This window comes from Neodiprion virginianus, chromosome 3, assembly GCF_021901495.1.
Source record: "Neodiprion virginianus isolate iyNeoVirg1 chromosome 3, iyNeoVirg1.1, whole genome shotgun sequence".
Lineage (NCBI taxonomy): Eukaryota > Metazoa > Arthropoda > Insecta > Hymenoptera > Diprionidae > Neodiprion > Neodiprion virginianus.
This window is the reverse complement of record NC_060879.1, coordinates 37,809,090-37,825,744: the sequence shown is the minus strand read 5'-3', so window position 1 is coordinate 37,825,744 and position 16,655 is coordinate 37,809,090. Positions and strand designations below refer to the sequence as shown.

Sequence of the window (16,655 nt, the reverse complement as noted above, 5' to 3'; positions counted from 1 at the left end):
CCGGCACGCCTTCTAGTTTGAGCCAGCAGATGGCAGCACCTTTCCAGATTCAATGCTCGTATGTCCCTCGTGCGAGAAATTGAATTCAGCAATAAGAATCCGTCAGCTGACTCGGACGGCCGTCGCGACGAGAACCGTAAAATCGTGGCGGTTATTCATACATCATCCAAGCTACGTAATTCGTTATTTTTACTCACTCGTCTATTGAAAAAAAACTTGCCTATCTATTTACGGGAATAGTGTGGAGTCCTAGTTATTTTTTGAATGTGATGTAAAACATGAAAGTTACGATCAAAAGTAAGTACGCAATTTCCCTCAACTCGAAAATCGCAACATAACCTCAACATGTAATTTATTCTGTTTATTTATTATCGTCGAGGTTTATTACCATTCGATAATCTCGCTGTGCCGGGTTAATAATAGAATATTATACATGCGCATAACTATAACCAAGAACTTTAACCGTCGATGAAGGCAACGTCGGCTATTTTGAGACGAATAATTTTTTCGCCTTACCGCCGGATTTTGAATTTCCATGTGTTTCTGACGTATCGTAAACAAATCGGTCATCTGTTATTGTTTAGGTTGGACGGGCGTTGCTACTTGGCGTTGGATAGCGAACGACGACAACTGCGGCATTTGCCGAATGCCATTCGATGCCAGCTGCCCAGATTGCAAAATACCCGGCGACGATTGCCCTTTAGGTATGTATAATTATTGGTCTGCTCTCAAAGAATGTTTAAATTTTCACTAAAACCATTATTATTAACTAGGTATATCATCGCGCTACATATTCCATACATCGTCACAGAATTATACATTCGTTAACAACGATTATCAATCAATCGAATCAACAGAAATAAAAAATTTAATACACTAATTTTCAAATAAATCAACGATCGCACGCATAACGATGGCTTTAATTATAATCGAGAGACATAAATATTACTAATTGGACTATCACAATTCCAATGCAATCGACGTTTCAAAGTATGCAAATGACCTTTTCTCTCGCGTACGACTAACATGTATAGAAATAAAAAAAATTGGCTTATAATTATTTACGATATTCAATCTAGAACCAAGATTCCGCAGGATGATTTCAAATTCAGAACCAAACAATCCTAAAACTGTCGTCATAGGTCCGTGTTCGCATCTGCGCGGTAAACGGCGGCAAATATCGATCCGCATAAAATTCGTTCCAGTTGAACTACGTACATATTGTGTATGTATACATATGTTACATGTATAGCGCGGAGCTCGATTACGATGCTTACGGAACGATTTTAGCTTACTTCCGGATAGGACGGCGAAACGTTCGGTTTAACGGTAAACTGCATAAGCACGAGCAGCAATAGTCGCCGCCACATCATTGCGAATCATTTTTTAACGATCGCCTGTTTCTCATTATTCCAGAGTTTTCTCACTGATTAATTTTTCGTTCAAGTGTGGGGCCAGTGCTCGCATTGTTTTCACATCCACTGCATCATGAAGTGGCTGCACTCGCAGCAGACAAGTCACCTCTGCCCCATGTGTCGCCAGGAGTGGAAATTCAAGGAGTAAATACCGCAAATCGTATAGGTAAGAACCGATTGGTCAAGCTTTTCGCTCTATCATTCACACAGATTTTAAGCTTTCATTTTCTCTACATTATTGAAGGGTTCTAGGAAAGCAAACCGTAACATTCGTTTCATAATGGTGTAAATCGAATCGACGTTCATTGCGCACGTGACAAGTGATCCATATCACAGACCTGTATCATCCTGATCAATATCTATGCAGCAAAAATAGTAACAATGCAATTCGGTTACAATATTATAAGTTAATCAGTTGGATACAATAACAAAAATACATCAGACATGTATTATGCATTGTGTTCTTATCGTTTCTATAACGTGATCGTTCAAGACTAATTAGCGAATTAATTATCAAACGAATTAGCGTGGTAATTTGTGTATTCTAATTACCCTGGATTCATTAATCGTCGATATCGACGAGGAATCCATCTTTTAACCGTTATACCTACTTGTAGGCATACTATACTTTCGCGCTAACCGAGAGGAGTGAGAAATTTTTTTTGTTAGAATTAGCAGCGGGGGGGGAAAACTATTTCGCAATATTTCCGTTCGTTTCCTTTCGTTCGCGTTACTACATGCCGCGGGTACGATTCGCAAACCTAATTCTCACAACTTTCAAGCAGCCGTTTCGTTTCTCGCATAATATGTAATGTATTTTTTTACACTAAAGGCATTAAAAATTGTGGCTTGAAAATGTCGAATACCTGCAGTGATTGCTGTGTTATTCAAAGCGTGAACTCTTTAAACTGTTGGGTAACTCAATTTATTTTTGAAGAAATATAATTTGCAGTATATCTTGTGAATTTTTTTTTACTCAATACTAGTCGAGAATTGTGTGCTAAATTTCAATCGCACCGACTCACAATCAGCTATGTTGCCAATAATGCAAATTGGTATTTCATTCAAATAATGATATATTTTCATAATTCTCAGAGACGCGAATTTTTATTTGCCCGAAGTTTCGAACCTTCGATCAAAACGAAATACAAGCAACTAATTGTACAAATCTACTTTTATCGACAATCGCTTCTATGAATTACACAATACATTCATCAATTCGTGTGCTAGTTTTAGAGAAATCTGTCGTATGCGCAACGAAAATATCCGCATGCGCAGCGTCATTTGATCCACGCTGCAATTAAATCCGAGATTTAATCTTAGATAGCTCGAGGAATATGCTGCTGAATCACCACTTGTTATAAACTTATAAAGTTAGACTCGAAAACGTCGTCTAGATTACACATGACGAGATTCTCATCGACAAATTATATACGATAAATGTCTACTCTGTATTATAACTAAGCTTTACAGAACTCGCAACGAACCGATAAGAATTTAACTATGTGCTTCCAAGTATATTAAGCTCCTTTTTCCTGCAAGCAGAAGTGCATGCCTAGTTCATAGAATTTCACTCCGCGCAGAGAAAAATGTAAAAGTGATACACGCGTAGACATAGAAAACGTTAAAGTCTTGCTTTCCGCGATGACGTTGAACGGATTCTTAAAATGGTCAATTACTTGTAAATCAACTTTCGTCCCGGCCTGTACTTTACCAGTATATAAAGGCACACAATTAATACACGTGGATATGTATGTAAACGGCTTCGATGACCGCGTTTCATTAATCGCACGCCTGTAATAATAAACATACGTTATGTATTTCGATGAAATAATGAATTGTGAATCCACCTTGTCGATTTGATTAAATAGAACTTAAACCGGAAGGCTCAATCAGTCCAATACTGAATACAGTACCGGATCGATTTGACTCATCGTCAGCCTGGACCTCGAGTTCAGCTTATCTGACCACAAGCGACATTGAGTCAGACGCGATTTTTGCTCCAGATGTATTTTTATGCTATATACATGCATACATACATACATACGCACACTGACCGGATATTTACTCGTCAAGTCATCAGCTCCGCAGTTTATAACCGAAGTACTTGGGTATTATACGTACAATAAGATAACTGACACCTCTTTGTGTCTGCATTTGTTCACATTGCAAATTGCAAAATTAGCCTTACATTGCCAGCGATTGACTAATATTCCGCGATCATTATGTCGAGGAAAATCAGCAAATTGTGCGACACGTGACTGTTTGTTTTTTTTATGTTGCTATGAAATATTGAGGATTATTTTACTAGTTATAACTTGCGTTACAACGCGATATAGCTATCTTTCGAAGAATGATTTCCAATCATTTTAGGATACAGACAATTACACCGTTCAATAAAAAATCCTTAATGCTGTGCGCTTTCACGCGATAAAAAAAGATCGATAATCGTAGTTTATCAACCTATAAGGTTTATTGCTAATTCAATTGGTCCACACTGCCTGCTGCTAGAAACAATAGTAGCGGCATACCAACATAATAGTACAGATAGTCAATTTTTATATTTTAACTCTGCCTGAAACAGTTCGGAACAATTTTTCCCCCCTACTCTCTTGGAATTTTAACGGAATACTGAACAAACGAGATGTATAAATCATTGTTGAAACAAAGATCGAAAATCAGTTCAAAAATCTGAATTGAATAAACAAGCACGACGAGTTTTCATTACATTTTCTCTTAGCTCGCAATAGACGTACATACCAATAAAAGGTACTGAAGAACAGAAGGAAAAGTGAACATACAGAAAAGACATTTCGAAAAACTATACGCGTATGTGTTTAAAATGCGGTTTCAACAAGTCACATGTATATTTAAATAATCTCTCGAAATCGCAGCAAGGTGATAGGCGCGTGAATATCGAGGTAATTGAGACTCACGAAAGTAATGTACATATTTTTTACATCGTACATACACATACATATAACACTAGCGTCGTATGCGCTTGGAATGATTGTTATGATCGGTATTGCACGTTTACGTAACTCCATCGACCCCGGTGCCCGATTCCTATGCAGTCTAGTCTGTAACATCACAATACAAGCCCGCCGTCACAAACACGTGCATGCACCATATATGAATCAGCCTTACTCTCCTCAAACGCAACCCCACAGAGCATACAGTAGAAGCTCGATAACTTGCAAGAGCGATACCGAATGTGGAAGTTTAGCCACCGGTAAACGGCGCTGATGTCGCGTCAGATATGCTGACAATTAAGTTAAAAAATAAAAACGAATAATTAAATGTATATTTATTTACAGAAGTACATCTTAACGCGATGAAAGTACTAAATCTGTAGATCGAATACCCCAATACGAATGATTGTACGTTTTTGTTGCTGTTATTGTTGTTTTTTTCTGCTGTATAAGTCGTACAGTAATGTTCATTAATGGGTTTCCAGTGGCTCAGTATTCTTTTTTTTTGGAATCAAAACTGGAACCAGTTTCCCTTCTAAGCAGATTTTATGTGCCAGTGACTTAGCGTCGCAAGTAACAGGAGAAACAAACGACACGTTGGTCATAAATACTTAAAATTTTTACAAAAAGAAAGCTTGTTTCAGTTTGGATAAAAAAAAAAAAAAAAAGAAAAGAATAGCGAACCACTGGGAACTCATTTATGTACATTACTGTACATTCTCTCCGTTCGTTGCTGCCATAACCACAAAGATCATCGTGATCACGAGTGAATGTTTATTGTTCACATCGCGTTCTTCTTAGTTTATGTAAATAATTTAAATAATGGTTTAATTGAAGTGGAATGTTCTGCTCGTTTCATGCATTTTTTTTTTTTTTTGTAAAACGTTATCAAAATCAGTCTAATAAACAATTTATTCACATACAAACGGAACACCGACTGCTTAGCCACCCAAGGGTCAAAACTTTGGGTAAACTTTTTTATTGAGTCATTTAATTCCACACGATTTTTTTTTTTTTTTTTGTATACTGCCCATATCTGAGTGTAGATAAAAGAGTAGAATGGCTACACAATAGACGTTTCACAGTACCAAATTTTCAGAAACATAAAAATCCATACCATATAATATCGAAATATATAAAGTCGAAGTATGGAGAAAAGTCAAGATCTATAACCCTAAGAATTTGACAGATTCTTTTTTACTTTTCGGCTTGACATAATATATTCATATTCATCCCGACGATCGCACCTGTGCCATGCACACACCTTGTCGTTCTGTACTTTACAATCCGAGGAATTAAATTCTCCGTCGTTTGAAAAATCTATAATCTAACCCCTCGATTATCCGCCCATTTAACGATCTGTCCCTCACCCCCATACGTCCTATTTCCAGAGCCCCGATCGCGGGAAGTTACCGGTCGTTCAGTCGAGCGCATTTCGAAGATCCCTGCTGTTTCACCCGCTGCATATGGCCGCAGGTGCTCGTAACGCATCGCGTATTGACTGCCGCAGAATCGCAAGCATGGCATAATCACCGCGTTAAATGGTGGGATAAGCTCGGTATAGTAAACGAACGCCGATCGTTGGAACGGAGAAACACAGAGCGGCTACCTGACGCCTAACACCGCGATCGGGAGTCACGTGGTTCGCCTCCCGCCCCCTCTCCACCCCCCCCCCCCCCCCCCCGCCCCTGAAAAACCTCGGAGAATCGTTGTCGGATCCCTCAGTCGCGGTCTCTCCGTCGCACCGAACACTTACAAGGACGTTGTGTGCGTCGTGTGATAGAAACCGGTAACAACGGCGCGATTATCTTCTCTTTTTCCTTAAAAATTGCCGCTCGTGTTTTCTCGCTTTATAACGTAATAATATTGCAGTGTTCCTTCCCTCATTTTTATTATTCTACGTCGTTTCCATTATTTTTGCGTCGTTTTTCGTGCCTCGATTATTGTGCAAGAAGAGGAGGATTCCACTCTACGCCGATTCTGGAATCTTATGAAACGAACTTCGTCCACATTTTTCAGATAATTTTGCCTCGGGAGATACCCGGCCACCTGCATCAGAAACCGTTATCTCGCGGTTATCTAATCGGATCGGTAATCGCAGTCGCGTTTTTTCCTTAGTTTTCTAAAAACCTGGGGAAGTTCAGGTTGTTATACACTTGTCGGTGATCGACGATTGAGCGAAATGAAGACTGTGTTCGTCGGTAGTTTCTTGTACTCGCGTGTGCTGTGAGACGTTGGCCGGTAAGAACTTGTAAGGTGTGCAAAGCCTGCCTCGAAAGAGGAGGAGGAAATTATCTCCACACCAGAGTCATGTAGTTTATCGGGATTATGAAATTCCCCTGGTCTTCCAAGCGGCCTGCAGGGGCAGGTGATGCACCGCCAACAAGGTTGTCGTAAGTTTTGCAAAGAAGAAGGCGAAATAAGAAACTGGGACTGTTTCGAACGGAAATTGAACAAGGAACTCCACCGGAAATGCAACTCGCCGCCACCCCCAGGCCTCATCCACCCCCCGTACCGCCTAGACCGAGTCGTCAGGTCGTAGCCGAGGCGCTTAAGAGGTCACCGAGGCCTCCGTGTCCGACTAGACAAGCGCCGCCGCCGCCGGATACGAAGCCATGGCGAGCCGGGAGGACCGTTGTTTACGAGTCCGCGACGTCGCCGACGTCTGTTAGGAGTGCGGAAGACGATCGTCAGCAGCGAGATGAACGGGCGGCGAACCCGCGGGACCAGAACCTCCAACGACTCGGAGGCGGCAAGGCAGTAACGCCTGCGACGAGTGAAAGGGGCGACGGGAAATTGAGAGGAACGATTCAGCAGCCTCTGAAACGACCCGCGCCTATCCATGTGCCGAGAACGGGGACCGGCGGCGGCAGCAGCAGCAGTGAGAGCGAGAAAAGCGCCGCGCCAAAGTTCAAAAACCAGAGGCACATACAGGTCGTCAATGGCGCGGTGGTCTTCGAAGCACAGAATACGCAGGTCCGTGTACCGCGTTCGGAATCGAAGGAATCGAGGCCGGAGGATGCGGACGAGGCTTTGAAGGAGTCCGCGGAGATGGATGCGGCCAAGAACGTTACCACTGTCGACGATAAGCGCGAGGAAGTCGTTGAAGGACCACGGAGGTCTTCCTCGAGCACTATATCAAGCGGCGACGACTGCGCCACCGTTGTCGTCGTCGATGATCAGCCCGAATCGAGACGCGTCGCCTTCGACGATAAAGTCAATATTCAACACGAGGACTGGCTCGAGGCTGGGGTTAGATATTCGTCGACTAAGATCACCCTCTCGGGCGACGAGGTCAACGACGAAGGGGTCGCTCTGACCGAATCGACGGAGGATAGGATCAACGGGTTTGGCTACTTCGACGAGGACGAGGAGATGATGATCACCGCCTTCGATTTCACTAGGTAGATTATACAAGCCACGGTTCATTTTCTCGGCAATTATTATCGCCGGGAATTTAGTCCGGTCAATGGGCATTTTTGTCCGACAAAAGGTGGTGTGGAGATAATTTTTATGTGTGTTATCTAGTTCCGGGCTCCGATGAAAAATCAAAGCTTTCGACCTAGGAGTGTTTGGGTCGGGGCGATCCGCCGTCTTGGATTAAAGGATTAAACGTTGTTTTTTTCAAAATAACTCGTTACAAATCAGACTTACACAAAAGTGTTTGTACAAAAAATTTTGGGGATTCAGGCGTCTTCGAATCTGTGTTAGACATTTTTTTCGTAGGATCGACCGTTGAGGAACTATTTTGAAAAAAACAACCCAAGACCTTTAATCCAAGATGGCGCCCCCCCCCCCAGGTCGAAATCTTGAATTTTTCATCGGGGCACGAAACCAAATAACACGTACCAAAATTATCTCTTCGTCACCTTTTCTCGGCCGAAAACTTTTTTAGTCTCTATTGACTGGATTAATTATGATATTATTGCGAGAAGAAAAAATCAGCATGCTTCAGAGGGTTTGAGATTTGAAGACTCGATGTTGATGTATATATGTATACATAGCTTCCTCGGTGACTGATTATGAGTCACTGATTTACTGTCACGTTATGCAACGCTCGACAAGGCTGAAGCGTTTCTCCTTCTTTTTACGTTCCGTTTTTTTCTTCTTCCTTTTTCTGAGACTGGTAATTCATTTTGATGGAGATGTTTGTATGCATGGATTTTATGCGTACGCATATAAGTATATGCGACATGTATACACCACTCAACAGCCGGATGAGGTTTGCAGATACGATGTACCGCTCCGAGGATTGTGTCAGTGGCTGATGATGGTTAGGAGATACTCGTTCCGCAACGAATTTATAACAACAACAGTAATGACACACGAGTGCAAAACAGTGAATACCTACAAATTCATGCTCGATGACAAACCGCAAATCGTTCCGTGCGTGGACGGCGAAGCAAATTGCCTTGCTGAACGAACGAACGAACGAACGGTAAAGAGTTGAATCGGCGGATTTCCACTTTCGGGATGGCGAAAAACGCTGTCGCGGTCTCGAGAATTACTACGTAAATCGAAGGATTTTTATATCGCGACGTCTCGTTGCAGAAAGGCACCTATTTTCTTCTTAAGATAAATTTGAAAAGATTTGAGGAGAAAAAATTAACCGACTCCTTGCCAGCCTTTTTCTCCATACTGCTTTAATCTCCAATTTATTTTCAATTCTGAATCGTGTTTGAAGAGTTTGAAAACACTTGATTTTTTTTTTTTTTTTTTCTACAGAACGGTAACTTGAACACTTCTAATTGATGTACTTTTCCGCACAATGGAAATAAAATATTCAAAGCCTTGCATTATGCTAGCGATGGTGGTTTTTATACACGAGTACAAGCTAGGTAGACTTCTGCAGTAATAAGACGTACATTCCTTTCCGTTTGTTCTAGTACAATTTCATTGTTGACAAGGAACGACAAATGCATATTAGCAGGTGATCTTATAGGTCGCATGAAACCGCCTGTCTGCAGCTGCATCAGTGGGCGTTGAATTCGTTCACGGTTGAAAATTGAATGTAAATTTTAGCGCATTGTCTTACATACACGGTCGATATACATGCCTATGAATTATAACGGAGCATATACTTATCTACCCACGTTTCAGAGACTTGCTGCACTCATTTCTGTTGTATGTACTATGAAATTCAAACCTGTCAGCGACGTGGAATATCCGAGACGCGATAACAGGACGTGTATGTATATAGATTCCGAGATATCGACGATCATGAGATTGTATACTAGGAAAAAAAATGGGCTGTCAATAGACAGTCAGAAATATTTCATTGAAAGTTTTATACAATGATTTTTTGTAATAGGTTACATTTGAAGAATTTAGATCGATTAAATTGATCCGTAGAGTTTGTATACGTCTTATAATTCGACGCTAATTTTCAATCTCGAAAGCTTGAGTTAATAAAGTTTCACCTAAATGTATAATTAGATAATTTTGAAGTTCTACACCGTTATGCGTTTCCGCTGTATTATGAAATCTTTGGTCGAAACGAAAGGAAAAATTCTATCAAAATACAGAATATTCAGCGTTTTGAAAAGGTATGATGAAAGAATTATCGAAGAAAGAAAGTTAATATACGTTAACTGATATCTTGGGGGCTTTAGTGCTGAAATAATGTTAATTACTTCGATTCGGTGAAAATTGTTGAACCTGAATGAAAAGGAAAACCCAAACCCTGACGTATAAGGAAATCTCAACCCATCATTGCCACGTTTATAAAGACCACCAATCGTTTCTTTCAGCATAAAAGAAAAAATAGCCATGTCGACTCTGCAAGGATTGCCTCCCTTGCCGAGAAGCTTGAGCGGATTCAACCTGAGCACCAACAGAGACGGAAACGAGCCGCCACCGCCACCCGCGAGGTCGTCCAGCAGGCCGCAACGCGGGGCAAGAACATCCCCAGGAGTCGGGGGTCGACCATCGCCACAGGGTCGACAACTGACCACCCTTGACACCCAGCTGGCAAAGCTTAGGAGAGAAATGGTACGAGCCCCGTGTTCTTTATTCTTCCATGCTAACGAAAATCGCTTTTATTTATCATACAGCAGGACGTGCGGAGTAAGGTTTGTCACTCTGTCGAGGATCCTGTAATCGATTGGACGATCGTCACGCGGCAGGAGCGCTCAAAAATCGCGGTACACGCATGGGGGGTGGTCGAAATAATAGAGAATCCAGACACGCAGCAGAAACACATAACGCAGAGAGTGCCACTCCCACGGCGTCACATTCCCTCAGGCGTGACCCTCCCTCGCCTTATATTATGCCCACAAACTCTTGACGCGCCTCTCGCTGCTTCACTTGCGTCTCTTTTTCTCTATACATTTTTCTCTCTCTTTCTCTCACTCTCGTCGTCTCTTCTTCCTTTCATTCGGCCACAAGTTTATACACCCGTACACCTCTGCGGTACGCAAGACGGTATCCATGGTCTCGCGGTATATTCCCACGATAAATAAACTCGGGATACGTTCGAAGTCTGCTCCGGTGTGTACAGAACCGAACGCGTACGGAGTCACGATTTTACTTTTCAACTTATATACGTATAAAACGCTCTTGGCAGTCAATTTTATATACAACGGAATCTAAACGTTCCCGCAGGAAATGCGGAGCCGCGTCAAGAGAAGAGAGTCTCTGACCTCCGCCACGTTTTCACAATTCTATATTTAGATCTAACAATAAGCAAATTCATATCGCACGGTATCGTTTTTACCCAGAAATCAGTATTTATCGTCGCGAGTCACACCGGCACGAATTAACCGCTGGTGTAAGAATGATAGCTTACGTAATTATTTCGTTCAGCAAATGAAACCCCAACAGTTGCTGCGGAGAGGGATGTTCGCGATTCTATTAAATCAATCGGATTCTGTTACACGATAGCCGTCAGCAAACTGTCACCTAGCAGGAATTATAGGGGATCGTAGATTAGAATCTATGTTCGTTCCGTTGGAGCCTATCTCTGCACCTGGTTTCAGAATTACGCTCCGATTTAAATCCTTCGTTCGCATTCGGGTATTCCCAAATATCGAACGGTTATCACACGTCTCGATCCAACGTGCCTGAGAAATTAAATTCCAAGTTGACGAAAAAAAAAATATATATATATATATATATATAGTCAGCAAGGATGAAGGTTTGAAAACAAATTAAATAAATTTAATATAAAAATTTTAATCGACATAATTCTTAATGGTTGAGAGTAGAAATGTTTATGATTCAAAAACGATGGTCAAGTCACGAGTATAAACTACGATGATCGTTCTAACAGTTTACTTTTCAAACATACACACACAGTCGTATGTTTGGTATAATAAGCTCAGAATGTCGCGGACTCGAAATCTATATATAAAGAGACTTTTAAAATGATTCCTCGAATTCCTAACGTGTGCGGGCATGCACGACGAACAAGTAACTACAAGCACAAAGTCCATGGTCGGCTGTAAAACTGATTTCCATATCATCGGCAAGCGTAACGTTGTCTCGTTTAAGTATTCTACCGTATTGCGTTCACGTTCGTTTCTACATCTCGACAGAATTTTATCACACATATATATTATTAATATATATTTCTTTTTCGGCTTTATATTTTTTCAAACACCGCGTCCAGACATATATCAGTACATGAAAGGAATGAGGTAAAGGCCGAGAATTGATCGAAAAAGACAGTCTCGAGCTAATTAATATACTATCAAAAGCATAACAACGATCATTCACTCACAAACCTGGATTATGAAAGATACACAGACTCCTGATGAAAAAAACATGTTCACGAAGTAACGAATGTTGATGTTTGTTTGTTTGTTTGTTTGTTTAATTTTTTTTTTATTTAAAAAGACAATTCCCGTGTCGGGAATCATCTTGATAATTATCGTTTGCATGTTTATTTTTTGCGTGTCAGAAACAGATACCTATAAAAATATATGTCAAAGACTGTCATAAACAGCCGATGACAGCTGTCAAAGGAAGTTTTGTTTGCTAGATGCTTTTTGTTTTGTTTTCGGCATCTCACCCCACCGCCAACTTCATGCGTATACTATTGTTATTATAATCTTTTTTATACTATTGTTATTATAATCTTCTTTATACTATTTTTATTATAATCTTTTTTACCCGTTCATTTGTTCAGAACTTTTTTATTAGATAGAGAGATTTATTTTTTTTTATGAGCACAGTTCGGCCTGCGTCAACTCGACCTCTCGCTGCTCTCCCAGCTTTGGTCGTTGAACGAGTCGATCCAGGAGTTTCGACAACTTCTTCAAGAACAAGACGACCGAGCACCATCCCCGTCGCCGAGCAGCGAAGAGGGCGACGATACCTCTTACGGTAGCCATCCACCGCCGCACCCCAGGAGGCCGCCCCCCGTCAGTCATCACCACAGGGCGCCGAGACCCCCGCCGAGAAACGACTCACCCTCGAGCGAAGAGTACGGCGCCGTATAAATGATGATGACAATAACATAACGATAACGATAATTATAATAATGATAATGATAATAGTTAAAGAATTAAAGACTTGCAAAGCAGAGAGAAAACGAAGGAAAACTTATATATATATATATATATATATATATATATATATATTATATAAACTAAAGACACGAACCATGTACGCGCTGTTATCTTATCGACGTTGCCCTTCGGAAACTTTCTTCCTTCTTTCCACAAAAATAATACGTAATAATAATAATTATTGTTATTTTTTAATCACCCGTTGCACCGTTGTCAGGAATATATTTGTACACGATGACAAATCGCGTGTGTGAGGAGATGCGTGTGACTCAATTTTTCTTTTTTTTTTTTTGTCGTTTTTGTCTGTTGATTGCGAGCGTTCGACATGGGGCGAATTTTCCTTCGGATGAAAAATATTTTATTTTTTTTTCAAAATCGACAGATAACGATGCTGATCTCAATATTACAATACAAAATTACGAGCAGCGTACATTCTCGGATATTTATCGCGCGAGATGAGGAAGATGATGCACATGCGGGACGATCAAAGCGTCGTTTTTATTTATTTTTATTTATTTTTTTTTTTATCTTCAATTTCAAACCATCCGCTTTTGCCGAACAAGAGCATAGAATATAATGAGCTAGGAAGAACGTGTACGTCGCGCGAAATTTGTACCGTTTTGATATTCGTGAGAGTACGCAATAAGACCGTGGAGTCCGGTAAGTTTAATACGCTCCGTGAATTTTTAACCGTAGGTATTTTACGGGTGTATTTTCGTCGGTTTATTTACGTATTCGCATCACGACCGTCAGGTGAGGAGGTACATATCATACCTACTCTTCGGTCATTCGGCGCGATGTAAATTTTCCTCGCTTACTTTTTTCGGCAACGTGAATGCTCGCTCTTTATTTCCTTGAAAAAAAAAAACAAAAAAAAAAAAAAAAAACAACGACGCGTTTGTTTGTCCCGGCTCAATCGCTAGTGAGACTAATTCGACACGGCTTTATAAGTAAATGTCTTTTTCATTGCAACAATGAGTACACAATACGGCGTATTTATTTACAAAACAGTTACGATTCCGAGTAAACTAAAAAAATCCAATTCACAAACGTCGCACGGATGAAGAATTATCATCCGCTTTAATTTGTACCCATTGTTGCAGTTTAACACCACGGATACGGTATTGTAAAATATTTTTAATTTCATATGATTATTTCGTAGCGATTCTTTAAATCGAATATATTGTACAATTGTATTTTTATTTATTAATTTCTCTCCTAAACTGACTTTTCAATCCAAATCCAAATCTTGAGGTTCTCAGTGCTCGCACTAATCCTGAATCTGACAATCAAAACATGCAATAATCTTTGCTGCACCATGCTTATTGATTTCCAATTATCTTCGATGAAACCATTTGACATTCACTGCATCGATGAACCTAAAAAGTGATCAAATTTACAATATATAATATAACATCGTAATCATCGCTCCAAGTAATCGCATGATAATCCCTCACGGTGCTCTGGAGGATTACGTATAATAAAGCTGATTCCTTATAACGTACACTAATAGTAATGATGATATACCGCAGTGTATAATATATAAACCGACCTAACTTAAATTAAATTATAACTCAACGATATATATATTTCTTGGATAATCTTTTATACGATACTTGATTTGTTACATAAAATAATATCGCATAGTACGTACACGATGTTTTAATAATAAGTAATAACTTGTATGCACGGTACCGTGAAAAACAAGAAGAATAACAAGGAGAAACAGAAACAACAAGGATGACAAACCATGCGGTATTTAAATAAAACACACACGCTGAACGTAAAGTGGAGTCCCAGTGTCGAGATACGGCCGTGTGCGATGATCCGCGCACATACGCCTATACACGCATATATAAGTGCCCATATTATATGACCTTTCACAAATACCGTTGTTCCATTTCGAGAGACTGGGCAGTGCGTATAACGTATCGTACCTACGCGCCTGCCTCTTGTTGTGCGTGTATACGCGGTGAGTTGCGAGCCCGGTTCTCTCAGCTCGGCGTGGGTACGAGGGCCGAGAACCGTACGTAGTAAAACGGGCCCGATGGAAGGGCGCGGGCCCCGAGGAAGCGGGGCTAAAGACTGAGACGGAGAGAAGGGAGACTTCGATGCCGCTCTCGGTGGCTGCGTGGACCGAGGCTGCCTCCTTGCCTCCAACCATAGCGAGAGAACGGATCTAAGAGATGTTTTTTATGCCCCGCTACGCCCCACCTCTCACATCTTGCCCCCACGCTCACTTTTCATTCGAGGAAAACGTGTGCGCAACCAGTCTTCAACAATTTTATACACGTACATAATATACCTATGTTTATATATATATGCGTGTGTGTGTATATATATATACATATATATATATATACACCCACACACACACACGCATACCTGTAGATTGCCTGTGATGCTGCTCCTACGTGCCCAACGTGCTTGTTACAGAGATCAACTTCGTTTTACAATCCTTTTACATAATTATTTTGAGTTTTGTATTTGTTTGTTTGTTTGTTTTTTTTACACCGATTATATTGTACACACCGAGAGAAATTTTTAGTTCCGGTTACCGCTCAGTCCTTGACTATTTTCATTTTTAACCACAATCGAAAAATATAGTTCTAGGTAGAAAATGAAAATTAGTTTTCCAGCTGTTACCGGAAAGTCTAGTATCCGTTACTATTCTTTCTCATTACGATCACTGTTACTATATTTTCTTGTAACTGTTGCGAATATTTAACGCTTGTGCGACAATAAATTGACGTTAAAGCCTTGTTTAACTAAAAAAGTAGAGTAAACCGAACAAACTGATTTTGCGTTGCAATTACCAAAAAAGGATCGACGGTAGCGCAAAATGGTTACGTGTACCTCGTTTCTTCTAATTCCAACAATATTCAAACAGTTTCTTTTACGATACCTGGTTTACTGTATTTTTCTAGTTACTGTAACAAATGAAATTTTTCTACGTGCGCTAAGATAATTACCAACTTTGCGACGTGGGTGAAGCTCGAAAAAGTTTAATATTTGTATATTTGATGTGTATTAAAAATATCCGAGTCGAAGATGTCGGTAAAATTTCGATCATGTAATTTTATACAACTTGTACGATTAGCAAGGACGGAAACACTTCGGTGGAATTAATTGAAAACTTGAAATGCATGAGATTTATGCATGAATTAAAGCATTGTCAAAAACTGCGTAACGCGCGGTTTAAGATGTCTTTAGGGGAAATGAATGTTTCGTCAGATCGGATAGAAAAAACGAAGAGGAGAAAAAGAAGATGAATAAAATTTCGGCCGATCTCCACACTCGGTTTGTCATTTTCTTTATGTTGATCATTAATCGAGTTGCCTTTTATAGATAAACAATGATACAAAATGACCTCGTAACAAATACTCTTCGTCTGTATTTAATGCATATAGATACTCACGTATACGTGTATAACGTGCTCCAAATATGCGGTGCGATCTGAATTATACTTTCTATTCCACGCTTCTGATGCAGCACCAGCAACGACGGCGGGAGCGCGACCGGATCGAATGAACATAACGGATTGTTTATTCATCGTCTGATCCGTCCAACAATCAATCATTTTAAAAGAGGACCATCGTGTAATTCAATCTGTTACAAATTGAGAAAGTACTAATTTACTCACACATGTGTCCATAAAATAAGGACTGGTGATACAATAGATATCTAGTTCGAAAAATTTGGACTCCATTTTTTATACCTATCTAGTGATAATTTATATTTTCGAAATTACTTACGAC

At 40.3% G+C, this 16,655-nt stretch overlaps 1 protein-coding gene across 3 annotated transcripts; it reads left to right on the top strand.

Moving 5' to 3' along the window:
- Window positions 1-83: 83 nt before the first annotated feature.
- On the top strand, window positions 84-13,832 carry LOC124299913 (anaphase-promoting complex subunit 11-like). Of its 3 annotated transcripts, XM_046753352.1 has the most exons (4): window positions 84-297; window positions 585-704; window positions 1,448-1,581; window positions 10,138-10,273. In XM_046753352.1, exons 1-3 carry the CDS (start codon window positions 279-281, stop codon window positions 1,561-1,563), a joined length of 255 nt encoding a protein of 84 aa, XP_046609308.1. In that variant the 5' UTR covers window positions 84-278; the 3' UTR covers window positions 1,564-1,581; window positions 10,138-10,273. The 3 variants fall into 3 exon arrangements, with proteins under 3 accessions (XP_046609308.1, XP_046609307.1, XP_046609306.1); XM_046753351.1 differs by lacking the exons at window positions 84-297; window positions 585-704; window positions 1,448-1,581 and adding exons at window positions 6,115-7,791; window positions 12,562-13,832 and having other exon boundaries at window positions 10,138-10,378; XM_046753350.1 differs by lacking the exons at window positions 84-297; window positions 585-704; window positions 1,448-1,581 and adding exons at window positions 6,115-7,791; window positions 10,441-11,431 and having other exon boundaries at window positions 10,138-10,378.
- Window positions 13,833-16,655: the final 2,823 nt, after the last annotated feature.

Excerpts from the sequence above, each read along its gene's own strand:
- LOC124299913 (XM_046753350.1), top strand. The coding sequence starts at position 6,860 with ATGCAACTCGCCGCCACCCCCAGGCCTCATCCACCCCCCGTACCGCCT. Across the intron at positions 7,792-10,137 it reads ACCGCCTTCGATTTCACTAG|CATAAAAGAAAAAATAGCCA; the intron begins GTAGATTATACA and ends CGTTTCTTTCAG. Across the intron at positions 10,379-10,440 it reads CAAAGCTTAGGAGAGAAATG|CAGGACGTGCGGAGTAAGGT; the intron begins GTACGAGCCCCG and ends TTTATCATACAG.